The sequence below is a fragment of the Hypanus sabinus genome, chromosome 1 (genome assembly GCF_030144855.1).
Source record: "Hypanus sabinus isolate sHypSab1 chromosome 1, sHypSab1.hap1, whole genome shotgun sequence".
Lineage (NCBI taxonomy): Eukaryota > Metazoa > Chordata > Chondrichthyes > Myliobatiformes > Dasyatidae > Hypanus > Hypanus sabinus.
This window is the reverse complement of record NC_082706.1, coordinates 3,743,920-3,771,526: the sequence shown is the minus strand read 5'-3', so window position 1 is coordinate 3,771,526 and position 27,607 is coordinate 3,743,920. Positions and strand designations below refer to the sequence as shown.

Below are 27,607 nucleotides of genomic sequence, written 5' to 3'. Positions count from 1 at the left end.
AGGTTAAAAAGACACATAACCCATAATTCAGGAAGAAGGAAAAATGATTCAGGAGCAACCGGAGAACATGACACCTCAACAATATTAATAATTTAAAGTCGGCCCATAAACTAAAAGCAAAAGCGTGAAAAAAGATCCCTACCCCCTCCCCCAACCCCTCGAAAAAGAGCCAAGCGGCAGGCGCACAAACTAATATTAATATTACCCCCATTTTCAAGATGGCAACTTCATGAAAAGAAAAAAAAGACTATATAACACCCAGATATAAATACAGGGTTGTAAAAAGAAAGAATATATATCAATCAAAATGAAAAAATAATATAATAAAGCAAAAGATCATTAATAAAAAAGGATAAACATTAAAGTTTAAAATAGTGTAATATGCCTTTAAAAAAAAAGATTCCATGTTCAAATACAAGAAAATGATGTTTCAAAAACAGAGACTTATGGGAAGAAGAAACAACATTTTGAAAAAACCATATTACAAAATATAAATGTAAATTCACCAATCTATAAAGTCATCAAAATAGAATTAAAAAAGGATTCAATAATCACTACAATATATAAAAAAAGGTCCAAAAATCCAAAACATTTGTCCCATTTTCAAATACAGGCAAATAAATGCTTACGGAAAGCAAAGTCTTATGGGAAGAAGAAACGACATCTTAAAAAATAAATCATTATTACAAAGTATTAACTTGTATATCCAATTCAGAGGAAAAAAATTAAGAAAAAAGACATTATAGTAAAATTAGAAGAGCATCTATAAACCATGATAATAAAAAAAAACCAGGTCTACAGACCAAAGTAAAAAGCTATACCGCAGCTTCATAAGTTAAAGCCCAAAACAAAATGGCATCTTCTCTCCAAAAATTCTTCAACATAACACATAGTTCAACTTGTACTAGAAAACCGATATTCTTCGACGAATTTCTTTGCTTCTTCCGGAGTATTAAAGAAGCGCTGACTGTCATCACTCAACGTAGTTCTAAGATTCGCTGGGTATCTTAAAGCTTGTTTAAGTCCAATCGAATGAATCTCTGCCATCACTGGTTTAAAAGCGATTCTCGCCTTCATCACTTCAAATGAATAATCTTCAACAATACGAAACTTGTTGTTTCTGTGAGAAATCATACCTTTCTGACGAGCTAATTGGATTAAAAGCTCTTTCTCCCGAGGATAATGGAGGCAAACAATCACAGCTCGTGGCTTGTCTTTCGAGATCGAAAATCTCGAAACTCTGTGGGCACAATCAATAGTAGGTTTAGCCTGCAAAGCGTCCTCGCCAAAAATTTCCCACAATAAGTTAGAGAAATATTCAGTTAAGTCACCAGACTCAACATTTTCGGGAAATCAGATAATTCGCACATTCTGTCTGTGAGATCGGATTTCAAGATCGGTGATTTTAAACTTATTCTGCTCCACTATTTTAGCGGTCGACAGTACCTTCTTCTCCAAAGTTTCAATAGTACGTATTTTTTCACAAATTAACTTGTCAAGAGCTGCAAACTTTTCTTCATGCCGTTCAATATCTGCTGCCTGCGATTGAAGCTTGGTATCAAACGATCTAACGACTTCTTCAAGCTCAGACATTTTCGCAGTAAGCTTATTTTCCAGACTTGCAAGTTTAGTATCCAGTTTAGTATCCAGAAGACTGGAGATTGCCTCAAGAGATGGAGGGTCTTTAGACGATTTCTTAGATACAGACATTTTAAGTTTGAAAAGATTAAATCAAGTATTATTTTAGAAAAGAAGTAAATCGTAAATATCAACCCATGTAATTAAGTACGAAAAGATTTGATTAAAGGGTGATTATAGTTTAAAAAATGAAGAGAGTCTAAAAGGCAGATGTCTACGTCGCCATCTTGAAACTCCGCCCCCAAGAATATTGGTCCCCCTCAGGTTCAGGTGCAACCCGTCACTTTTGTTCAGGTCGTACCTCCCCCAGAAGAGATCCCAATGATCCAAGAACCTGAAGCCCTGCCCCCTGCACCAGCTTCACAGCCACTCATTTATCTGCCAAATTATCCTGTTTCTACCCTCACTGGCATGAAGCCTTTCCCATGAGTGGGTATATCTGTATATATGGTGCACTCAAGCAGTTGTTTTTTTATCAGAGTTCTTTTATATCTATATATAGTGTATTTTACATTTAGTGTGTTTTTTATGCTTCATAATCATTTTGTTCTCCTTTACGCTTGTGCACTGTAGACTGACAATAAACCACCTTGATTCAATACAGTTAGAAACATGTTTCTTGATACCAGTGTCTGGAGATCAGTGGTTAAAGAGCCCCTGATGACTTTCACTCGGTTCAAGATTAATGTCATATCTTGGCTTCAGGTATAAGGAGAATGAAAATAATCGTCCACATTCAGTATGAAACTGTTTCTTTCCCATGTTTGACTGAAAGTTTATATTTCAGACCACTCTGCAGACCGATGAAGTGAAAAATGTTCCCTGTGGTACGAGGTAGGTGTCCTGCGTGCGTCCCGCCGTGTGCTGTCTGTCTGTCACCTGACAGCTCTCCCTCCCAGTAAAACAGCGCTTGAAGCAGAACTGATTTAATTGCATTGTCTATTTCTATCTTCTGCTATGAATTCTGCATACATTGGCATATCTGTGTCACCGGCTTGATGTGTCTGAATCAGATTTCGGTTTAGCCTGAGCAGGTGATCTCTTGGTAGTTTCAGCTGACTCCTGAGGATTGATGTTGGGCCCTGGAGATTAGAATTCCACAGTTACAGGTGCACGTCGACAAAAATATTGTTTAAAATTCATTCCGTGTCCTTTTCTGATTCAGCAGCAAGGGATATCTGCAAGCAAGGGATATCTGCAGCAAGGGATATCTGCAAACAAAAGAGGCATTATATACCTGAAACAGGCCATCTCGGCCCTTCTAGTCCGTGCCGAATGCTTACTCTCACCTAGTTCCACCTACCCGCACTCAGCCCATAACCCTCCATTCCTTTCCTTTCCATATACTTATCCAGTTTTTTTTTAATGACAAAATTGTACCTGCCTCTACCACTTCTACTGGGAGCTCATTCCACACAGCTACCACTCTCTGAGTAAAGAAGTTCCGCCTCGTGTTACCCCTAAACTTTTGACCCTTAACTCTCAACTCATGTCCTCTTGTTTGAATCTGCCCTGCTCTCAATGGAAAAACTTATCCACGTCAACTCTGTCTATGCCCCTCATAATTTTAAATACCTCTATCAAGTCCCCCCTCAACCTTCTATGCTCCAAAAAATAAAGACCTAACTTGTTCACCCTTTCTCTGTGATTTAGGTGCTGAAACCCAGGTAACATTCTAGTAAATCTCCTCTGTACTCTCTCTATTTTGTTGACATCTTTCCTATAATTTGGTGACCAGAACTGTACCCAATTAGAAGGAATTGTCTTGTCAAAGTGATATAAATACAGAAAGGAAGAAAAGTTGTTAATAATGTAGACAAAGTAATGAAGTGGTCAGCGAGTAACTCCACATGATGTACTGCTTGAGGCAACCACAGATACCTGACACTTTCTGTCACTCACCCACATTTCTGTGTTAACTTTGCTTTTTATCTCCCTCTCTCTCTCTCTCTCAGTGGTGGTGTAATGATCTATTTTGATCGAATTGAAGTGGTGAATTTCCTCATACCAAGTGCAGGTAATGAGTTTATAATACTTGTATGCATAGCACATCACTTGTCTCCTTTCATTCCCACCCCCCCTAACCCCTGCCCTGCTTGTTCCGTAATGTGTACCAAGTCTTGACCCGCCCTCTCCTCACTCCTGTTCCAGATTGACAGCTGCATTTTAAAATATTCACCTTGGATTCCAGAAAGATACAATTGAAGTATCTCTGCCCTTTTGCCCTCTTGCTTTGGATATGCCTACCGGGGGGTGAACAGTGATCATCTCCCTTACTGGGTCTCTTGTATCTATCAAGCCACTCCACAGTCTCCTTTGTTCCGACATTCAATATTGTTTACTGTCATTTCCAGTGCAGAAGTGGAAAGGAGAATGAAATAATTGTTACCCTGGATCCGATGCAGCACAGAAAAAACACAGTAAAATAACAGTAAATACACAATGCCTATAAAAAGTATTCACCCCCCCCCCCCCCACCCCTGTAATTTGTCATGTTCTATTTTTTTTTAACCGTTTTACAACATTGAATCACTGAATTTAATTTGGCTTTTTTTTGACAGTGATCAACAGAAAAAGACTTTCATGTCAAAGTGAAAACAGATCTCTACAAAGTGGAGTAAATTAATTGCAAATTGAAAACACCCCAAATCATCACTGGTAAAGTCAATTGGTTTTAGAAGTCACATAATTAGTTAAATGGAGATCACTAGTGTACAGTCAAGCTGTTTCAATTGATTGTAATAAAATTACACCTTCGTCTGGAAGGTCTAGCGGCTGGTGAGTCAGTATCCTGGAAAAAACTATTCCGTGAAGACAAAAGAACACACCTAGTAACTCTGTGAAAAGGTTATCGAAAGGCAGAAGTCAGGAGATGCATACAAGAAAATTTCCAAGTCACTGAATATCCCTTGGAGTATAGTCATCAATCATCAAGAAATGAAAATAATATGGCACAGCTGTAAATCTGCCTAGAGCAGGCCGTCCTGAAAAACTGTGACTCTGCAAGAAGGGGACTAGTGAGGGAGGCCACCAAGAGACCTGTGACAACTCTGGAGGGGTTACAAGCCTCAGTGGCTGAGGTGGGAGGGACTGCGCATACAACAACTGTTGCCCGGGTGCTTCACCAATCACAGCTTTATGGGAGAGTGGCAAAGAAAAAGGCACTGTTTTAAAAAAAACTCCCATGAAGTCTTGGCTTGAGTTTGCCAGAAGGCATGTGGGAGACTCTGAAGTCAGCTGGAAGAAGGTTCTCAGGGCTGCTGAAACCAAAATTGAGGCTATTGACCGTCAGACTAAATGCTATGTTTGGTGTCAGCCAAACACTGCACATCTTCAAAAACACACCATCCCTACCACGAAGCATGGTGGTGGCTGCATCACGCTGTGGGGATGCTTCACTGCAGCAGGCCCTGGAAGGCTTGTGAAAGTAGAGGGTAAAATGAATGCAGCCAAATACAGGGAAATCCTGGAGGAAAATCTGATGCAGTCTGCAAGGGAATTGTGACGTGGAGAAGATTTGTTTTCCAGCAAGACATTGACCACAAGTATAAAGCCAAAACTTAAGAACAAGAAAGTTAATGTCCTAGAGTGGCCAAGTCAGAGTTCAGACCTCTATCCAATTGAGAATTTGAGGCTGGATTTGAAAAGGGCTGTTCACTCACAACCCCCATGCAATCTGACAGAGCTTGAACATTTTTGTAAAGAAGAATGGGGGAAAATTGCAGTTTCCAAATGTGCAAAGCTGATAGAGACCTATTCACACAGACTCAAGGCTGTAATTGCTGCCAAAGGTGCATCTACTAAATACCAACTTGAAGGGGGTGAATGCTTAAGCAATCAGTTATTTTGTGTTTTATATTTGTAATTAATTTAGATCACTTTGTAGTGATCTGTTTTCACTTTGACATGAAAGAGTCTTTTTCTGTTAAACAGTGTCAAAAAAGCCAATTTAAATCCGCTGTGATTCAATATCATAAAACAAAAAAACATGAAAACTTCTTGGGGGTAATGAATACTTTTTATAGGCACTGTAAATGCAGATTAGCTTGTGTACATAGACTGATTGTATGTACATAAAGTGACACCAGATGTAAGGTGACTGACAGGAAATGATGGTCATATTGGTCAGAGTCAGTTTACTATCACCGGCATACAGTATATTGTGAAATATGTTGTTTTGCGACACATAAGGGCCGGTGCTGTAGCGTAGTTAGCACAACACTCTACGACGCCAGCGACCTGGGTTCAATTCTCAACGCTGTATGTAAGGAGTTTGTACATTCTCCCTGTGACTGTGTGGGATTAAATCGAGGGTTACTTTGGGGTGTGTTGGGAAGGGCCTATTCCACGCTGAAACTCAATAAGTAAAATTAAACAAAAATACTTTGGATTACAATAAGAAATATATATATTAAAAATAAACAAGGGGTAGTGTTTATAGGTTCATTATTCATTCAGAAATCTGATAGCAGAGAGGAAAAAGCTATTTTGAAAATGTAGAGTGTGAATCTTCAGGCTCCTGTGCCTCTTCCTTGATGAGGACAATGAGAAGAGAACATGTCCTTAATGACGGATGCTGCCTTTTTGAGGCATCTCTTTTTAAAGACGCCCTTGATGCTGGGGAGGCTAGTGCCCATGATGGAGCTGGCTGAGTTTACAAAGCTTTGCAGTTTTCTCTGATCCTGTACAGTGGCTCCTCAATTCCAGATGGTGATGCAGTCAATCAGATTGTCGTCCATCGTACATCTGTAGAAATGTGAGAGTGTCTGACGACATACCAAATCTCCTCAAACTTCTAATGAAATATAGCCGCTGTCATCCCTTCTTTGTAATTGATCCAGGATAGGTATGGAGGAATGGGCCAGTGGGTGGAGGTGTTTATCAGCCTTACTGCTTGGGGAAAGTAGCTGATTTTGAATCTGGTAGTCCTGGCATGAATGCTTTGTAGCCTCTTCCCTTAGGAGAACAAAGCCAGGCTCACTAATCGCTGCTCGTGTCTAAAGTTCTCTAGTCCAGGCACCGTCCTGGTAAATCTCTGCTCTCCCTCCAGTGCAACCACATGCTTCCCTTAGTGCAGTGGCCAGAACGGTGGACAGTACTCTTTGTGCGTTCACTTACTGAAACCTCGTAGAAAAACATCCAAATGGCAGAGATGGCCAAATTTGGTCCAAAGATGGAAGCACCTAAACAGGGATTTCCAACCTTTTTATGCCGTGGATCCCTACCATGAACCATGGGGTCAGTGAACCCCAGCTTGGGAACCCCTGATCTAAGAAGAATGAAGGAGGAGTTTTTTTCCAGAGCTTGGCACAGGGTTCAATGATGAAGCAACTGAATTTAAGAGATTAAAAATGATTAGCTTTATTTGTGGTAATTAAATAAGAGGGAAGGGTTAAATTGGGTCCACCGACCCATTGCTTAATAGTATTGGTCCACGGCAGAAAAAAGGTTGGGAACCCCTGGGTTAGATTGATCTTAGAGTGGTTAAAAGGCCAGCACAACGTCGTTGGCTGAAGAGTCTGTACTGTGTTGTTATGTCCTATGTTCTATGCTTTGTCTGTTTGTCAGTATCTAAACTCTTAAGTTTACACACTTAAATAAACAAGGCATAAAAGATACAGTCCTAATGCATCTTGTTGCCTTGCCTGCTGAGGGCATCATGGGAGTGTAGCACTATTAACACTATTACAATAGCAACAGTTGGAGAATCAGTTCCTGCCGTTGTAAATAGGACGTTTGTACGTTCTCCCCATGACCGCATGTGTTTTCTCCCACATTCCAAAGATATATGGGCTCGGGTTAGTGAGCTGTGTGCATGTTATGCTGGTGCTAGAAGCATGGTAACACTTGCAGGCTCCCCCCAGCACATCCTTGCTGATTTGTTTCACTGTACAAAGCTAGTCCTTTCTAAATGTGGAAATGGTATTCATGTAGATGTGTAGAAAGATCAGCATAGACACAGTGGGGTTGAAGACCTGTTTCTGTGCTTGAGGGGATGACCATAGTTGCAGGCTTCAGCCACTGGGTGGCTGCAGCGAGCTGTCTGAGAGGCCACAGAAGCACAGTGCAGCCCAACAAGCCACCCCACACAGCAACACACCGGTTCAACCTTAGTGTAATCTCAGGACAAACTGCACACCTACGTCTTTGCACAGTGGGAGGAAACCCATCTGCACAAGTCCATGAAAGGCTCACTTGCAGCAACATCACAGGCACAGAGCATCAGATACGCAACATTCACATGAGTTCAAATTTTTTGTCAGAAGGTGGTGAGTCTCGAATTCATTGCCACAGGCAGTTGTGGAGGCCAGATCATTGGGTATGTTCAAGGCAGATATTGATAGATTGTTGATTAGTCAGGACATGAAGAGTTACGGGGAGAAGGCTGGAGATTGGGGCTGAGAGGGAAATGGATCAGCCATGATGAAATGGTGGAGCAGACTTGATGGGCTGAATGGCCTAATTCTGCTCCTATATTATATGGTCTTAAACGTTAGGTACACTCGGCTTTTACAAAAGAGAACACAACCAGGGCAGCAACAAGTGAGCAAAGTCCTTTCTAGTACGGAATGATGGAAGTGGTTGTACTGCTGTAATGAGATAGATTGAGAGGTTGGGAGTCTATCTTACTGAACTAGGACGTGACTCAAGAGTCTGATTGCAGTGGGTTAGAGGCTGTTCTTGAGCTTGGTGGTACATTCTTTTAGACTTTTATATTTTCTGCCCGATGGGGGTGGGGAGGAGAGAGACTATCCGGAGTGGGTGGGGGCTTTTGATTATGCTGGCTGCTTTACTGAGGCAGCCAGAGGTATAGGCTGGAGTAGAGCTGGGGAGGACGTGCTGAGCTGCAGTTTCTGGTGGCCTTGTGTAGAGCAGTTACCGTACGAGGCCGTGGTGCGTTCGGATAAGTTTGCAGAACTGTCTGTAGTTTCTGTTACCCTGTGTAGACCAGTTACTATACCAGGCCAAGGTTCGTCTGGATAGGATACAATATGGTTTATTTTCTATTTCTCTTCCCTCTTTTTTTTTATCCAGCTTCTTATTTAATGTTTTTCTTTTCAGGCTCAGCTTCCCCCTTTTACACTCCCACTGCTCATAGCCCCCATGGCTGGTTGCCCATCGTATCCGATGGGAAAGTTTTTAAAGTGGAAGAGCTATAGTACTGGGACAGTTGCACTCTCAACCTCGGACGTACAAGTAGTTGTCACAAACCGGGGCCCTCCTTGGTCGCAGAGGATCGCCGTGACATCTTCTGTGCCTTTGCTCTCCACAAAGTATTGCAGAGTTGTCTTCCTGGCCGCCGTATCACATTGCTGTTTTCATCCGCCCAGCCCACTGGAGCTGACTTCGCATGCTAGGTCAGGCGTGTCCCTTTCCCACCGGCCACCCTCACCGGGTTTAGCCCGTCTGTCGAAACTGTGTACCGGGGTGTGGCCACTGTTGCAGGCAAACAGCAACTAGGAGCCACAGGTGAGAGCTGCATGTCCAGTTGGGCCCAAGGTGAATGGGCTGCCCCAGAGGTGCTATCCCATACACCCCTCTGTAGCACAGAAACAAGCTCTCTTGAAGGAGGAAATAAACCCCTGGGGAAACCCACACAGTCACAGGAAGAATGTGGAAACTCCACACAGACAGCACCCCAGATCTGCTGTAATCTAGACATAGTTTCTCGAGAATCACAGCATTTTCTGTTGGATTGATTAAGGCCGTTTTATGTTGACGCATTACGTTTTCACCCGCTGCATCCCTCAGTCGGGTGCTAACAGCCTCTACCTCTGTTCAATTCTGGTCACCTGATTTCAGGAGGGAATCTGAAGCTTTAGAGAGGATGCAGAGGAGTTTACCAGGATGCTGCCTGGATTAGAGAGCATGAGTTATGAGGATAGGCTGAGTGAGCTAGGGCTTTTCTCTTTAGAGTGAAGGAGGATGAGAGGTCACTTGATAGATGACAAGATAACAAGAGGTATAGATCAAGTGGATTGCCAGAGACTTTTTCCCAGGGTGGAAATGACTAATACCAGGGGGCACACTTTTAGGGTGATTGGAGGTGTGGAAGTATGGGGGAGGTGGGAATGTCCGAGGTGGGTTTTTTTTACTCAGAGTGGTGGTGACGTGGAACACGCTGCCACGGCCAGTGGTGGTAGGGGAAGGTGCATTTGGGGCATTTAAGAGACTCTTAGACAGGCACATGAATGATAGAAAAATGGAGAGCTATGTTGGATGGAATGGTTAGTTTGATCTTGACTAGGTTAAAAGGTCAACATAATGTCACAGGCCGAAGGGCATGTATTGTTCCATTTTGGCCTCGCCATTCAACATCACCCAGTTTGATCTGTTCTCCTCTACATTTCTTCATGTCGCTCTTTTCAGTCCCTCAGTCAGGGCCTGTGTGCTCACGGAGAGAGCTTCTGGTCACCCAGGCTTCGTGCCACATATCTTTGGAGACAAATGTTCCTCACTAGACTAAAACCCAGATCTCTGGAGATGTCTGATCCTCAGCAGACCAAACCCCACATTTCGGACATGTTTGATCCTTGCCAGACCAAACCAAACGTGTCTGGAGATGTCTGAACCTCACCAGATCAAGCGCACATCTGTGGAGTCAAGCGTTCACCAGACCAACCACCCCCCCCTCCCCCCACCACCACGTTTGTGGAGGTATCTGGAGCTATCTGATCCTCACCAGACCAGACCCCACATCTCTGGTGACATCTGAACCTTGCCAGACCAAAGTCACACTTGTGGAGTCAAGTCCTCACCAGACCAAACACCACGTACCCTCACCCCCCCCAATCTGATCCTCACCAGACCCAACACCACGTACCCTCACCCCCCCCATCTGATCCTCACCAGACCAAACACCACGCACCCCACCCCCATCTGATCCTCACCAGACCCAACACCACGTACCCTCACCCCCCCATCTGATCCTCACCAGACCCAACACCACGTACCCTCACCCCCCCCATCTGATCCTCACCAGACCAAACACCACGCACCCCCACCCCCATCTGATCCTCACCAGACCAAACACCACGCACCCCCACCCCCATCTGATCCTCACCAGACCCAACACCACGCACCCCCACCCCCATCTGATCCTCACCAGACCAAACACCATGCACCCCCACCCCCATCTGATCCTCACCAGACCAAACACCACGCACCCCCACCCCCATCTGATCCTCACCAGACCAAACACCACGCACCCCCACCCCCATCTGATCCTCACCAGACCAAACACCACGCACCCCCACCCCCATCTGATCCTCACCAGACCAACACCACGCACCCCCACCCCCATCTGATCCTCACCAGACCCAACACCACGTACCCTCACCCCCATCTGATCCTCACCAGACCCAACACCACGTACCCTCACCCCCCCATCTGATCCTCACCAGACCCAACACCACGTACCCTCACACCCCCCATCTGATCCTCACCAGACCCAACACCACGCACCCCCACCCCCATCTGATCCTCACCAGACCAAACACCACGCACCCCCACCCCCATCTGATCTTCACCAGACCAAACACCACGCACCCCCACCCCCATCTGATCCTCACCAGACCCAACACCACGTACCCTCACCCCCCCATCTGATCCTCACCAGACCAAACACCACGTACCCTCACCCCCCCCATCTGATCCTCACCAGACCAACACCACGCACCCCCACCCCCATCTGATCCTCACCAGACCAAACACCACGCACCCCCACCCCCATCTGATCCTCACCAGACCAAACACCACGCACCCCCACCCCCATCTGATCCTCACCAGACCCAACACCACGTACCCTCACCCCCCCATCTGATCCTCACCAGACCCAACACCACGCATCCCCACCCCCCCCATCTGATCCTCACCAGACCCAACACCACGTACCCTCACACCCCGCATCTGATCCTCACCAGACCAAACACCACGTACCCTCACCCCCCCATCTGATCCTCACCAGACCAAACACCACGCACCCCCACCCCCATCTGATCCTCACCAGACCAAACACCACGCACCCCCACCCCCATCTGATCCTCACCAGACCAAACACCACGCACCCCCACCCCCATCTGATCCTCACCAGACCCAACACCACGTACCCTCACCCCCCCCATCTGATCCTCACCAGACCAAACACCACGTACCCTCACCCCCCCCCATCTGATCCTCACCAGACCAAACACCACGCACCCCCACCCCCATCTGATCCTCACCAGACCAAACACCACGCACCCCCACCCCCATCTGATCCTCACCAGACCAACACCACGCACCCCCACCCCCATCTGATCCTCACCAGACCAAACACCTCGCACCCCCACCCCCATCTGATCCTCACCAGACCAAACACCACGCACCCCCACCCCCATCTGATCCTCACCAGACCCAACACCACGTACCCTCACCCCCCCATCTGATCCTCACCAGACCCAACACCACGCACCCCCACCCCCCCATCTGATCCTCACCAGACCCAACACCACGTACCCTCACACCCCCCATCTGATCCTCACCAGACCAAACACCACGTACCCTCACCCCCCCATCTGATCCTCACCAGACCAAACACCACGCACCCCCACCCCCATCTGATCCTCACCAGACCAAACACCACGCACCCCCACCCCCATCTGATCCTCACCAGACCAACACCACGCACCCCCACCCCCATCTGATCCTCACCAGACCCAACACCACGTACCCTCACCCCCCCCCATCTGATCCTCACCAGACCAAACACCACGTACCCTCACCCCCCCCATCTGATCCTCACCAGACCAAACCACATCTGTGGAGATGTGTGAATCTCTAGACTGATTAGATTGGAGACCAGCATTTGTTTGGAATTGTTATGTGCATGTGAGAAATTACACCAGACCAAACGCCATATCTGTGGAGGTATGTGATGCACTAGACTGATTTGGTTGGAGACTGACATTTGTTTGTAATTGTGTGCAGTGTACGACATAGTGAGAAATTACACAGCAGACTATGACAAGACTCTGATCTTCAACAAGATCCACCACGAGCTGAATCAGTTCTGTAGCATTCACACGCTGCAAGAGGTCTACATCGAGTTGTTTGGTGAGTGGGATTGACTTCAGTTGGCGGATGGAAATGTCAGGGAGGAGGGATATGGCAGTGGCATGGTCGCATAGTGGCCTGACCCAGCACATTTTCAGTCTGTGTTGGTAGTCACTGTATGCTTCAGTGTACATGTGACAAATCAAACTAACCTTTACTGTGGTGAGAAGGTGTGAGTGATCACTGGGAAACAGTCTCTCTGGTGATGTCCGATTCCTTGTCCCATGGATAGAAGAAAGATTGCAGGGTGGTGGGAAAACATAATCTCTGGTGACTGTCAGGTTGGATCGATGTCAGGGTTTGAGGAGTGATGGGGGTGTCCTGTGGTGAGAAGGTGTGAGTGATCACTGGGAAACAATCTCTCTGATGACTGTCAGGTTGGATCGATGTCAGGGATTGTGGAGTGATGGGGGTGTCCTGTGGTGAGAAGGTGTGAGTGAAACACGTTCTCTCTCAGTGACGTTTCGCTCTTTGTCCCGTTAGATCGGATTGATGAAGACCTGAAGCTGGCGTTGCAGCAGGACCTGACCAGTATGGCTCCTGGACTCATCATTCACGTGAGTTGGCACCTTGCAGCTGACTGCCACTGGCACAGCATTGTGCGGAGTTGTAGGGCACAGAGTGCCAGACGCAGGGACGGGTGTGTTTTCCCAAACTCGCTCCATCGTTCAATAACATCGCAGCCACTTCTCTGCCGTGCCCATCTGTCTAACCGATCTTCACTCCACTCTTCAAGAAGGGAGAGAGGCAGAAGAAAGGAAACTATAGGCCAGTTAGTCTGACCTCAATGGTTGGGAAAATGTTGGAGTCGATTATTAAGGATGAGGTCTTGGGCACATGATAAAATAGGCTGTAGTCAGCATGGTTTCCTTAAGGGAAAATCTTGTCTGACATATCTTGCACTTCTTTGAAAAAATAACAAGCAGGATAGGCAATGGAGAATTGGTTGATGTTGTGTACTTGAATTTTCAGAAGGCCTTCAACACTAAGACCATAAAATATAGGAGCAGAAGTAGGCCATTCGGCCCATTGAGTCTACTCCGCCATTCAATCTTGGCTGATGCAATTCTTCCAGTCATCCCCACACCCTGACCTTCTCCCCATACCCTTTGAGGCTGCTTAACATGGTATTACAGGAAAGATTCTAGCAAGGATAATGCGGTGGCTGATTGGCAGGAGGCAAATAGTGAGAATAAAGGGAGCCTTTGCTGGTTGACTGCCGGTGACTAGTGATGTTCCACAGGGGGCTGTGTTGGGACGGATTCCTTTCATGGTGTATATCAATAATTTGGATGATGGAATTGATAGTTTGTTGCTAAGTTTGCAGACAAAATGAAGATTGGTGGAGGGGCAGGTAGTTTTGAGGAAGTAGAGAGGCTGCAGAAGGACTTGCACAGATTATGAGAATGGGCAAAAAAATAGATGGAATATAGTATTTTTATTAATTAATCCCTCCCCACCAACCTCCCTCCGGCCACTCATCCCTGCAAACGGAAGAAGTGCTACACCTGCCCCCACACTTCCTCCCTCACCACCATCCCAGGCCCCAGACAATCCTTTCAGGTGAGGCACCACTTCACCTGTGAGTCAACTGGGGTGATATACTGTATCCGGTGCTCCCGATGTGGCCATTTATACATTGGGGAGACCCGCCACAGACTGGGAGACCGTTTCGCCGAACACCGGCGCTCGGTCCTCCAGCAGTGGCGGGATCTCCCTGTGGCCACACACTTCAATTCCACAGACCACTCCCACTCCGACATGTCTGTCCATGGCCTCCTCTACCGTCAAGATGAGGCCACACGCAGGTCGATGGAGCAATACCTTATCTCCCGCCTAGGTAGTCTCCTACCTGCCGGCATGAACATTCAACTCACAGACCTCAGTTGATACCCCTGCCCCCCCCCCCCCCACTTACCCCCATCCCTATCTATTATTTTAGTCTGGTTCTCTTTCTTTTTTCCCCCCTCGCTATAATCTCCCCTCAGCCCTACCTTTCTTTCTCTTTTATTTCCCATAATTCTCCACCTTACCCCAGCCCATTTCCCTCCAGCCTATCACTTCCTAGCTCTCTACTTTATCCCTCCTCCCCACTTCTTATTCCCCCCCCCCTCAACTATCCCATGTTACTTCACTCCTGATGAAGGGTTTCGGCCCGAAACATCGTCACTACCTCCTCCCATAGATGCTGTCTGGCCTGCTGAGTTCTGCCAGCATTTTGTATTTTTATTTTTTTATTAATTTTTATTTTTGTTTAGAGATACAGCGCAGAACAGACACTTCCGACCCTGTGGACCACATTACCAAGCAACCCACCGAATTAATCCTAGCCCAATCACAGGACAATTTACAATGATCAATTAACTTACTAACCGTATGTCTTTGGACTGTGGGAGGGAACCGGAGCACCGGGAGGAAACCCACACGCATAAGGGAAAAATGTACTAACTTTCTAACGGAGGACATGGATTTGAACTCCGACCTCTGGCCTGAGCTGTAATAGCATCGCGCTAACCGCTACACTTCTGTGGCGCCCAAATGTATATTCTGTCAGTCTCTCTTTGAAGTTTGTATGTTTCAGTGAGTTCATCTCTCATTCTCAAACAGTAGAAATTCTCTGTCCACCTTGGAGACGACCCACCACGCCCTGTCAGCAGGAAGCATTGTCCCTTCAGTAAGGAACCTCAGCTGTACACTACACAGCAAAGGTGTTTCTCGAAAATAAGACTAACTTTATTTATTGTGATGCAGTAGAGAGTGGATCCTTCTGGCCCAGCTATCACCAATTTAACCCTAGCCAAATCACAGCACAATTTGGAATGACCAGTTAACCTACCGACTGGTATATCTTTAGACTATGGGAAGGAATGTTTGCGGGGAGAACGTTGCAGACAGTGGTGGGAATTGAACCTGGGTCGCTGGAACTGTAAAGCGTTGTGCTGCCCGCTGTGTCATTGTGCCGCCTAAGCCCTCGCACTAACTGTGAAGCTGCCATTCGGTGTCCTGATGTTCTTGGGTTCATATGTTCTGTCATTCATCTGTGACAACTCACCCACTCAACATTTGTTCTCCCATCACTCTATCGACCCAAAGCATCAGCTGTTCATTCCCCCACCACCCCTCTGCTTCCTGACTCAGAGTTCCTCCTGATTCCAGGATTCGTGGCAGCACAAAAATGGAGCTTGAGGAACTGGTATGAAGAGTTTCAGCCAGATGAATGAGGGGTAACCTCATTGAAACCTATCGAATATTGAAAGGCGTGGATGCAGAGAGGATGGTTCCTGCAGAGGGACGATCAGTTAGAACAGAGCTGAGGAGTTTCTTCAGCCAGAGAGAGGTGAATCTCTGGTGTTCATTGCCAGCTGTGGAGGCCAGCTTATTGAGTATATTTAAGGCAGACGTTGATGAATTCTTAATTGGCCAGGCCATGGAGGGATACGGGGAGAAGACAGGAGATTGGGGCTGAGAGGGGAATGGATTGGCCATGATGAAATGTGGAGCAGACTCGATGGGCCAAATGGCCAAATTCTGCTCCTGTGTCTTATGGTCTTTTTCCCCTCTGTAGATGGTGCCTGACCTTCCAGCGTTTTGTGTGTGTTGTGCTGGACAACTCAGCAGGTCGGGCAGCATCGATGGAGGGAAATGAACAATCAAAGTTTCAGGTTGAGACCCTTCATCAGGTCACTGATTGTGTTCAGCACCTGCACTCTTGTCTTTTATTCTTACTATTAAAATGGAAAGTTTCACATTTCTCCGTTTCAGTCCCTCTGCCCAACAACAGGACACACACCCAATGATACATCATCAAAGAAGGTGTGCGTTTTCACTGTCTTTGTTAATCGAAGAATTGTGCCTAGCAGGGAAACAGGCCCTCATCCATTCTGACCAAACTATCTACCTGAGCTAGAGTCACTTGTCTGCATGTGGTCCGTAGCTCTCTAAACCTTCCCTGTGCATGATTGGGGCAGTTAGAGGGAAGAGTGGTAAGGAGAGAGTAAGGGATAGGGGGAGGAGGGGGATGGGTAGAAGGGTGGGGGAGGGTGGATGGGTCAGTGAGGTCCAGGAGAGGGTAGGAGAAGGGGAAGGAGTGGGGCATGCAGCCAACAACGTCAACTCCAGCTCACTGCCCTTTATTCTACGCTTTTTCCCTACCTGTTGGCCAGTCTTGAATCTGTGGTAATCCTGTGTAACTCTGCTCTGTGCTACACTGGATTCACAGTGAAGGCTTCAGGTTATAGAAACATAGAAAACCTACAGCACAATACAGGCCATTCAGCCAAACAATTCTGTGCCAAACATGTACTTACTTTAGAAATTACCTAGGGTTACCCATAGCCCTCTTTTTTTTAAGTTCCATGTATCATGGAGACGTTATGGAGATGTTTTCCATCTACTGTTGAATCGGGGTGACCTGCAGTTGTTCTGGGGCTTTGTGTCAGCACCAGGCCTCCTTGCTCTTTATGAGTGGTGTGTGCACCTCAGTGTTCCCCGCTCCCGAGTGACCGCAGCAGAAGCTGGTGATGTTTTCCTGATCCCGTCTTGTTTCTCTGCAGGCAGTACGAGTCACCAAGCCAAACATCCCAGAAACCATCCGGAGAAATTATGAACTGATGTAAGTTCTGGGACAATGGATCTCCATTTAGTAACTGTAACTTCCACCCTGCCCTTGAACTCACTCGGTCTTTTTCTGACACCTTTCTCCTCTTTCTCGACCTCGCTGTCTCCTATAAAAATGCTATTCCCTTTTCTTAGTTCCTTTGTCTCTGCTGCATGTTCCCAGGATGTGGCTTTCCTTTCCGAGACATTAGACGTGGCCTTCTCCTTTGAAGAACGGGGTTTCCCTTCCTCCATCACTGATGCCACGCTCACCCACATCTCCTCCATTTCCCAGACTTCCCTGCGCACCCAATCTTCCCACCACCTCAACAATGATAGCGTTCCTCTTGTCCTTACCTACTACCCCATGAGCCTCTGCATCCAATACATCATTCTTCACAACTTCCACCATCTTCGAAGGGATCCTACCACCAAACATCGGTCTGCCTACCACCCCCCCATTCTCCACTTGCTACAGGGATCGATCCCTCTGTGACTCCCTTGTTCATTTGTCCCTCCCCACTAATCTCCTTCCTAGCACAAATTCCTGCAAGTGACAGAAATGCTGTACCTGTCCATTCATCTGACCTGCTGAGTTCCTCCAGCATTTTGCGTGTTACTCTAGATTTCCAGCATCGGCTGAATCTCTTGTGTATAAGGGAGAACTCTGTTGCAGTGTGCTCTGTACTTAACTGTTGTAGTGACGTTGCTCACTTCTGTCCCCTAAATGTTCAGCTACCTGATGATTGATATAAAAACAGGAAATGCTTGGCAGGCCGGTCAGTGTCTGCAGCAAGAACATCATAATCTTTCAGATGAACACATTTCCAAACAGCTTTTCAGCCAATGAAGTACCACCCATCCTTGGCAGGGCGTTACACACCTACTGCTCTCTGTGTTTTTAAAAAGAACACAAAACAGACTTCCTCTGACTCCCCCATAACTTCCTCCAATCAGTTTAATTGCCTCCTGTTAGCCATTTCCACTCTGGGAAAAAGTCTCTGCCTGTCCACTTGATCTATGGCTCTTATGACCCTGTACACCTTTATCAAGTCACCTGTCATCCTCCTTCACTCCAAAGAGAAAAGCGCTCGCTTGCTCAACCTATCCTCGTAGGAAATGTTCTCTAATCCAGGCAGCATCCTGGTAAATTTCCTCTGTGCGCTCTCTAAAGCTTCCACGTCCTTCCTACTGAACAGACATAGAGACTCTTCTCGGGACCGGACTGAAGGATACACCAGGTGAAAGGTAACACTGACATAAAACGGATCGTAATAAATCCAACAGATCGTATGCACATTTTAATCATGTACAGCGTTTTTATTCCTCTGACAACACCTGTAAGCCCATCCTCTTGTCTTTAGGACACGACGCTGCGTACATGTCAATTATTTCTAATCTAAGTATGAGATGAACATTTCCTTTCCTTTGCTCGTGGTGCAGACTGCAACAATTGATCATGCCTCGTCCTTTCTGTCTTTGGCCAGGGAGAGTGAAAAGACCAAGCTCCTGATTGCAGCTCAGAAACAGAAGGTGGTGGAGAAGGAAGCAGAGACCGAGCGCAAGAAAGCTCTCATTGGTCAGTACATACCAGGGTTCAGGATCTCCCCTTTTCCTAATCCCTCTGCAACACTCACAAAATGCTGGAGGGATTCAGCAAGTCGGGCAGCATCGATGGCAGAGCTTCCCAGAATTTTACCAATATCCCAACCCGTCGCTAAGTATGAACGTGAAGCAGCTGGACCTAGATTAGTCCCTCAGTACGACTCAGACTCGATATCATCTTTCACTTGAAAAAACCCTACACAATGATCAGTTCTAGTTTTGGAGCTGTCTGTCTGACTGTTCCAGAGTTTCAGGCAGATATGAAAAAGACTGCAGATGCTGAAAACAAAGTGTCTGGACAGCTGACCAGTTTGGTGCTCAGTGTCCAGACAGCTGACCAGTCGTGGCCCGGTGCTCAGTGTCCGGACAGCTGACCAGTCGTGGCCCGGTGCTCAGTGTCCGGACAGCTGAGCAGTCGTGGCCCGGTGCTCAGTGTCCGGACAGCTGAGCAGTCGTGGCCCGGTGCTCAGTGTCCGGACAGCTGAGCAGTCGTGGCCCGGTGCTCAGTGTCCGGACAGCTGAGCAGTCGTGGCCCGGTGCTCAGTGTCCGGAGAGCTGACCAGTCGTGGCCCGGTGCTCAGTGTCCGGACAGCTGAGCAGTCGTGGCCCGGTGCTCAGTGTCCGGAGAGCTGACCAGTCGTGGCCCGGTGCTCAGTGTCCGGACAGCTGAGCAGTCGTGGCCCGGTGCTCAGTGTCCGGACAGCTGAGCAGTCGTGGCCCGGTGCTCAGTGTCCGGACAGCTGACCAGTCGTGGCCCGGTGCTCAGTGTCCGGACAGCTGAGCAGTCGTGGCCCGGTGCTCAGTGTCCGGACAGCTGAGCAGTCGTGGCCCGGTGCTCAGTGTCCGGACAGCTGAGCAGTCGTGGCCCGGTGCTCAGTGTCCGGACAGCTGAGCAGTCGTGGCCCGGTGCTCAGTGTCCGGACAGCTGAGCAGTCGTGGCCCGGTGCTCAGTGTCCGGACAGCTGAGCAGTCGTGGCCCGGTGCTCAGTGTCCGGACAGCTGAGCAGTCGTGGCCCGGTGCTCGGTGTCCGGACAGCTGAGCAGTCGTGGCCCGGTGCTCGGTGTCCGGACAGCTGAGCAGTCGTGGCAGGTGCTCGGTGTCCGGACAGCTGAGCAGTCGTGGCCCGGTGCTCGGTGTCCGGACAGCTGAGCAGTCGTGGCCCGGTGCTCGGTGTCCGGACAGCTGAGCAGTCGTGCCCGGTGCTCAGTGTCCGGACAGCTGAGCAGTCGTGGCCCGGTGCTCGGTGTCCGGACAGCTGAGCAGTCGTGGCCCGGTGCTCGGTGTCCGGACAGCTGAGCAGTCGTGGCCCGGTGCTCGGTGTCCGGACAGCTGAGCAGTCGTGGCCCGGTGCTCGGTGTCCGGACAGCTGAGCAGTCGTGGCCCGGTGCTCAGTGTCCGGACAGCTGAGCAGTCGTGGCCCGGTGCTCAGTGTCCGGACAGCTGAGCAGTCGTGGCCCGGTGCTCGGTGTCCGGACAGCTGAGCAGTCGTGGCCCGGTGCTCAGTGTCCGGACAGCTGAGCAGTCGTGCCCGGTGCTCAGTGTCCGGACAGCTGAGCAGTCGTGGCCCGGTGCTCAGTGTCCGGACAGCTGAGCAGTCGTGGCCCGGTGCTCAGTGTCCGGACAGCTGAGCAGTCGTGGCCCGGTGCTCGGTGTCCGGACAGCTGAGCAGTCGTGGCCCGGTGCTCGGTGTCCGGACAGCTGAGCAGTCGTGGCCCGGTGCTCGGTGTCCGGACAGCTGAGCAGTCGTGGCCCGGTGCTCGGTGTCCGGACAGCTGAGCAGTCGTGGCCCGGTGCTCGGTGTCCGGACAGCTGAGCAGTCGTGGCCCGGTGCTCGGTGTCCGGACAGCTGAGCAGTCGTGGCCCGGTGCTCGGTGTCCGGACAGCTGAGCAGTCGTGGCCCGGTGCTCGGTGTCCGGACAGCTGAGCAGTCGTGGCCCGGTGCTCGGTGTCCGGACAGCTGAGCAGTCGTGGCCCGGTGCTCGGTGTCCGGACAGCTGAGCAGTCGTGGCCCGGTGCTCGGTGTCCGGACAGCTGAGCAGTCGTGGCCCGGTGCTCGGTGTCCGGACAGCTGAGCAGTCGTGGCCCGGTGCTCGGTGTCCGGACAGCTGAGCAGTCGTGGCCCGGTGCTCGGTGTCCGGACAGCTGAGCAGTCGTGGCCCGGTGCTCGGTGTCCGGACAGCTGAGCAGTCGTGGCCCGGTGCTCGGTGTCCGGACAGCTGAGCAGTCGTGGCCCGGTGCTCGGTGTCCGGACAGCTGAGCAGTCGTGGCCCGGTGCTCGGTGTCCGGACAGCTGAGCAGTCGTGGCCCGGTGCTCAGTGTCCGGACAGCTGAGCAGTCGTGGCCCGGTGCTCAGTGTCCGGACAGCTGAGCAGTCGTGGCCCGGTGCTCAGTGTCCGGACAGCTGAGCAGTCGTGGCCCGGTGCTCAGTGTCCGGACAGCTGAGCAGTCGTGGCCCGGTGCTCAGTGTCCGGACAGCTGAGCAGTCGTGGCCCGGTGCTCAGTGTCCGGACAGCTGAGCAGTCGTGGCCAGGTGCTCGGTGTCCGGACAGCTGAGCAGTCGTGGCCCGGTGCTCGGTGTCCGGACAGCTGAGCAGTCGTGGCCCGGTGCTCAGTGTCCGGACAGCTGAGCAGTCGTGGCCCGGTGCTCAGTGTCCGGACAGCTGAGCAGTCGTGGCCCGGTGCTCAGTGTCCGGACAGCTGAGCAGTCGTGGCCCGGTGCTCAGTGTCCGGACAGCTGAGCAGTCGTGGCCCGGTGCTCAGTGTCCGGACAGCTGAGCAGTCGTGGCCCGGTGCTCGGTGTCCGGACAGCTGAGCAGTCGTGGCCCGGTGCTCGGTGTCCGGACAGCTGAGCAGTCGTGGCCCGGTGCTCGGTGTCCGGACAGCTGAGCAGTCGTGGCCCGGTGCTCGGTGTCCGGACAGCTGAGCAGTCGTGGCCCGGTGCTCGGTGTCCGGACAGCTGAGCAGTCGTGGCCCGGTGCTCAGTGTCCGGACAGCTGAGCAGTCGTGGCCCGGTGCTCAGTGTCCGGACAGCTGAGCAGTCGTGGCCCGGTGCTCGGTGTCCGGACAGCTGAGCAGTCGTGGCCCGGTGCTCGGTGTCCGGACAGCTGAGCAGTCGTGGCCCGGTGCTCGGTGTCCGGACAGCTGAGCAGTCGTGGCCCGGTGCTCGGTGTCCGGACAGCTGAGCAGTCGTGGCCCGGTGCTCGGTGTCCGGACAGCTGAGCAGTCGTGGCCCGGTGCTCGGTGTCCGGACAGCTGAGCAGTCGTGGCCCGGTGCTCGGTGTCCGGACAGCTGAGCAGTCGTGGCCCGGTGCTCGGTGTCCGGACAGCTGAGCAGTCGTGGCCCGGTGCTCGGTGTCCGGACAGCTGAGCAGTCGTGGCCCGGTGCTCGGTGTCCGGACAGCTGAGCAGTCGTGGCCCGGTGCTCGGTGTCCGGACAGCTGAGCCGTCGTGGCCCGGTGCTCAGTGTCCGGACAGCTGAGCAGTCGTGGCCCAGTGCTGAGTGTTTGGACAGTGCTCCTCCTCCCCGGCATGACTGCTCGTTATTTATATTATCTGCAATTACTCGTGAGGTCATGGAAAACATAAAAGCTGCATTACTGTGATCAGGCTCCAAGTGAGGGCAGCCTGCCAAAGATCAGTATCAGGGTCACACGGCACACTCTAGCAGCATGAAACTGAAAGTTAGGAGGAAAAGAATCACTATAAAAACAGGGCACTATTACAGAACTGGAACCCTCTACTCCTTCTTTGCCTTCCCCTCCACCTTCCTTTTCCCCCATGGTCCACTGTCCTCTCCTATCAGATTCTTCCTTTTTTCAGCCCTTCACCTCTTCCAGCTAACAGCTCCCAGTTTCTCACTTCACATACCCCTCCCCTTCACCTGGTCTCACCTGTCACCTGCAAGTGCTGCCATGCTTCTACACCAACAAGGCGTGCCCAGTGTTACTAACCTTAGCCTGTATGCCTTTGGACTGTGTGAGGAAACCCGTGCGGTCGTGGAGAGAACATACAAATTCCTTACAGACGCCAGCGGGAATTGAACCTGGGTTGCTGGCGCTGTAAAGTGCTAGCTAACCACTAACCTACTGTGCCACTGAAGCTGTCAAACATTCAAATTAGTCCTTTTAAAAAGTTTCACATTTTAAACATTTGAAACAAGATTCTAGCATGGATGAAGCAGTGGCTGATTGGCAGGAGGCAAAGAGAGGGAATAAAGGGAGCCTTTTCTGATTGGCTGTTGGTGACTCATGGTGTCCACAGGGGTCTGTGTTGGGAGCGATTCATTTTACGTTATGCGTCAATGAGTTGGATGACGGAATTGATGTCTTTATTACAAAGTCTGCAGATGATATGAAGATGGGTGAAGGGGCAGGTAGTTTAGCACTGGTGAGGCCTCACTTGGAGTATTGTGAGCAGGTTTGGGCCCCTTAGGAACGATGTTCTGACATTGGAGAGGATTCAGAGGAGGGTCACAAAAATTATTCAAGGATTAAACAACTTGTCATGTGAAGAGTGTTTGATGGCTCAGGACTTGTATTCACCAGAATTCAGAAGAAAGAGGGGTGACCTCATTGAAATCTATCGAATGGTGAAAGGCTTTGATAAGAGTGGATGTGGAGAGGATGCTTCCTGTGGTGGGGGAGTCTAAGACCAGAGGACACAACTTCAGAATAGAGCGATGTCCTTTTAGAATGGAGATGAGCAATTTCTGTAGCCAGAGAGTGGTGAATCTGTGGAATTCTTTGCCACGGGTAGATGTGGAGCCGAGGCTTTTTTGTATATTGAAGGCAAAGGTTGGTCAGGGAATAAAGGCTTACAGAGAGAAGGCAGAAGATTGGGGCTGAGAGGAAAATCAGATCAGCCATGATGAAATGGTGGAGCAGACTCAATGTGCTAAATGACCTGATTTTGCTCCTACATCTTATGGTCTTAAGGATCTGAATGTGAGCAACAGGGCCTGTGAGGACTTGATCAGCTTTAGCTAAGGCTGGGCCAAATAGTCTGGCTGAATCTGAGGTTGTGTTGGTTGTAAATGCAACACGCCTTTCAGTGTATGTTGTACGGTTCCATGTACACATGATAAATAAATCTCAATCTGACCATGCTTTTGTTCTGAAAAATGACAGGTAAGCTGGTTTCTGTGCTGTTAGCTTCACTCAGAGGTATGTCCCCACTGCTGTAACCTCAACCTCTTCGCACTGTCTTGCAGAGGCCGAGAAGATCGCACAAGTGGCTGAAATCAAGTTTGCTCAAATGATCATGGAAAAGGAAACGGAGAAACGGATATCGGAGATTGAAGGTGGGTGTAGTGTCTGTCTCATGCTACGTTACTGTCAGGCAGGAAGGCCCCGAGGTATCTCACACCGCACACTCTTCAGCAGGTTGGGCACTCGTTGGGTGATGGGAATCCCGCCTCACTGCTTCTGTTGTGTCATCAACCTTTGGAGCAGTTTAGTAGCTGCAGACAGAGGAAGAAATCTCTGTGTGTCTATATGGTCTTGTACTGCTACGCTCACCCCCATGTCTTCTGTCTCGCCCTCCTCCCTCCCACAGATGGGGCCTTTGTCGCACGGGAAAAAGCTCGAGCGGACGCCGACTTTTACACTGCCAAACGAGTGGCTGAGGCAAACCGGGTGAGAGCCTGACGTGAGAGGAGAGAACTAGGTGGGGTGGGGAAGGGGGTGGGGTGGAAGATCAGACGCAAGAGGAGTAGGGGAGGGGAGAGAACAGGATGGGGTGGGGAAGGAGGCAAGATGGTCACTGTACTGCGGAGGGGAAGAGGTAGGGGTCCCTTTATTGAGGAGGGGATAAGCTTTGAGGGGAGAGGGAGGGTCACTGTTGAGGAGGGGAACAGCCTTGAACATTTGGGTGGATGAAAGGTATGCATCCTAGTTTTGAGTGTTTCTCAGCCCAACAAACATTGAAAATGAATCTCAAGGTATAAATGGTAACCTGTACTTTGATAATAAATTTACTTGGAAACTTTGAACTGTTGGTGGAGTTATTAGTGACACATGTTCTGTGAGCTAATACGAGAGCTTCCCTTGTTGATGTTGTCCCCTTTGTTTTGTCTCCCCAGCTGAAGCTGAGTCCTGAGTATCTCCAGCTGCTGAGGTATCGTGCAATCGCCTCCAACAGCAAGATATATTTTGGGAAGGACATCCCCAAGATGTTCTTGGACCTGAGCGCCTTTGCACCAAACTCTGCGGGTAAATCATCGGATGAAGCAAGCTCCTCTCCTGAGCTCGAAAAGATGAAGGAATTTGAGGACAATCTGTAATGATGTGGACGGACTGGTGGGTGTAGTTCAGCCACTGTAAAACCAGCAGAAAATGCACTGAGTCACTTCAGCTCATTTTGCCCCCCAAGTGGAGTCTCCTTAAATGTAATTACGTTGTCACCTCTGTACCGGTGGGTACGTTACAGATGCCTGTGAAAACTTAAGGTTCTGAGGGCACAGTCTTGCAGCCGGCACAGTATAGCTGCGGACTAAATCTGCACTGTGTCATAGTTATCTCCCGCCTTGGAGTCGGTGAACAGCCAGGTGCACGAGGGTGAGAATTGGCTGGCATTACACTCGGTACTGGCACTTGCCTTTGCATGCCTGTTCACTCAGTGATAGCCGTTCTGCAGCCCTGCTCAAACTTGACACAAAGGTTCAAATTAAATTTTATTTTCAAAGTACGTACATGTCACCATATACAACACTGGAATTCATTTTCTCGAGGGCATACTCATTAAATCAATAGAATAATAACTGTGACAGAAACAATAAAATACTGCCCAACTAGTACAAAAGATAGAGAGCAGAGTACTGTACCTACCTGGTCAGCTTAGTCCTTCATGAAATCTGTAGTTTATAAAATTGATTTAGAAGTACATTGCTTAGAGGGAAGTTGCATACTGCAGATTGCAATGGGAATAATTCAGAAGAGGTACAGTATATTTAAAAGGATATTCAGAACTGTTGTCTGCAGCCTGCAGAACGTCGCTGACAATCACTGGTGCCATCTTGCTCAAATGTTTAGGTAATGTGGATATTCAGCCTTCCGGAGCCTTTGATGAACTAATTGGAGTTGGACCATTGCAAGCTTCAGTAAGTGTTGGATTACTGAATGTTTCCTGAACAGTCATCGACTGATGTAAAATCCCATCATCAGGTTCGGGCTTCTCTATTTCATTCTCTCCTCTTGATGCTTCTTGGCAGGAGATGTCTTGTCCCAGTCTGGAAAGGTCCAACTTACTGGGGAGACCTTTAGTTGACTCCATTCATGTAGCCAGCATCCCTCACTCCCTGACTATAGGTTCCTCCTCTGAAAAACCCTTCAGTCTGAATCCTGAGAAACCATGAAGTGAACAACACATTAAATACCAATAAAATTTGATTCCAGAAATCCACAGCCCACATATTGTGTGGCATGTTGATGCACATGCAGGCTTGCTGTAGTCGTGAGAATGTTTTAAAGCCAGCACACTAAGTTATGCAGGCAGCTCTCGGTTATGTACGAGAAGCACCATTACACCAGCTGTGAGCTCAAACCAGGGGAAATTGCGGACATTCGGGGTCAAATCTGACTCTGATTCATCTGTTTATCACGTACATCAAAGTGTGCAGTGAAATGCATCAGCTCAACCTGTTGATGTGGGCTGGTCCCTGGTGTAGAAGCATCTGCACCGGACTTCGAGGTGAGTGATCCCAGGTTTGAATTCAGGCGGCTGCTTGTATGCTTTCCATCTGTGCTGGGTTGACCGTCGAGCTCGCAACTTGGCCTCATAAAAAACAGAGAGATGCTAAAGGTTGCTGCCCAGTGTGTGAAGGGTGGTGGGGGAGACCTGTAGATGTGCTGGAGGCACAAGTGTCACCACACTTGTGGGTGTACCTACACCTCAGGGACTGCTGCGGTTCAAGAAGACCCTCTCAAGGGCATCTAGGGATGGGCAGTAAATGCAGGCTTAGCTGGCGAAGCCCACATCTCATAAATGAATAAATAAAACAATACATTCTGACGCCAACATAGCATGCCCACAATGTTCAGCAGAACACACCAACAGCAAAACAAGCCCTATTCCTCTCTCCCTCTCATCCACTTATGTACACAGGCCTCTTCGGGCTTCCAACTTCCCCGGTGGACCTGCAGGCCCAAGACCTTGATTGTACCAAGGCATATTTTTGTACTGTAACTCACTTTGCTGACATACTCTCTCTCGTCTTCTGCATTCATGTTTCTGCTGCCTTCTCATCGGCAGGTCTGCTTCCATCAGGAGTGCTCAGACCTGAGGCAGCACCTGGTGTATGTAACTTGGATCCTCTGTACTGTCCCGTATCATGACTCTCTAATTGCTGTTGTGTGGACTTGGTTGCTGACCATGTAATTTTCCTTTGCCATGCACTCCAGATTCTCTCATTACCTAAAGTGGTTTAATGTCAATGAGAGATTTGAACAGGCTCCTCCTGCTCGACCGCCAGGCTGCAGTGTGCACCAGATAAACATGGGGCAGGATCTCTGGCAGGTCTCGTTGCTGCACTGACTCCTAGCTCCTACCTGTAACTGAGAATGTGAGGCACAGGCAAGCTATCAGCAGTATGTGGATTTGTATCTTGTGCACGCCACAAGCCTGTGTTTCTAACACCGTCCCAGCAGGACCAGGCCGTGTGCACCCACACTTACTGCC

General features: G+C 49.2%; 1 protein-coding gene across 2 annotated transcripts in view; it reads left to right on the top strand.

Annotated features, from left to right (window-relative positions):
- The window catches only part of LOC132388207 (erlin-2-like), a 51,997-nt gene extending 24,396 nt beyond the window's left edge, over positions 1 to 27,601 (top strand). For both annotated transcript variants that reach the window (XM_059960641.1, XM_059960585.1), the window contains exons 4-12: positions 2,426 to 2,472; positions 3,594 to 3,655; positions 12,607 to 12,732; positions 13,216 to 13,289; positions 17,286 to 17,344; positions 18,816 to 18,907; positions 24,144 to 24,233; positions 24,488 to 24,567; positions 25,014 to 27,601. In XM_059960641.1, the coding sequence (XP_059816624.1) occupies positions 2,426 to 2,472; positions 3,594 to 3,655; positions 12,607 to 12,732; positions 13,216 to 13,289; positions 17,286 to 17,344; positions 18,816 to 18,907; positions 24,144 to 24,233; positions 24,488 to 24,567; positions 25,014 to 25,214 (831 nt within the window). In that variant the 3' untranslated portion in view covers positions 25,215 to 27,601. The remainder of the gene's footprint in view (positions 1 to 2,425; positions 2,473 to 3,593; positions 3,656 to 12,606; positions 12,733 to 13,215; positions 13,290 to 17,285; positions 17,345 to 18,815; positions 18,908 to 24,143; positions 24,234 to 24,487; positions 24,568 to 25,013) is intronic.
- The last annotated feature ends 6 nt before the right edge of the window (positions 27,602 to 27,607 follow it).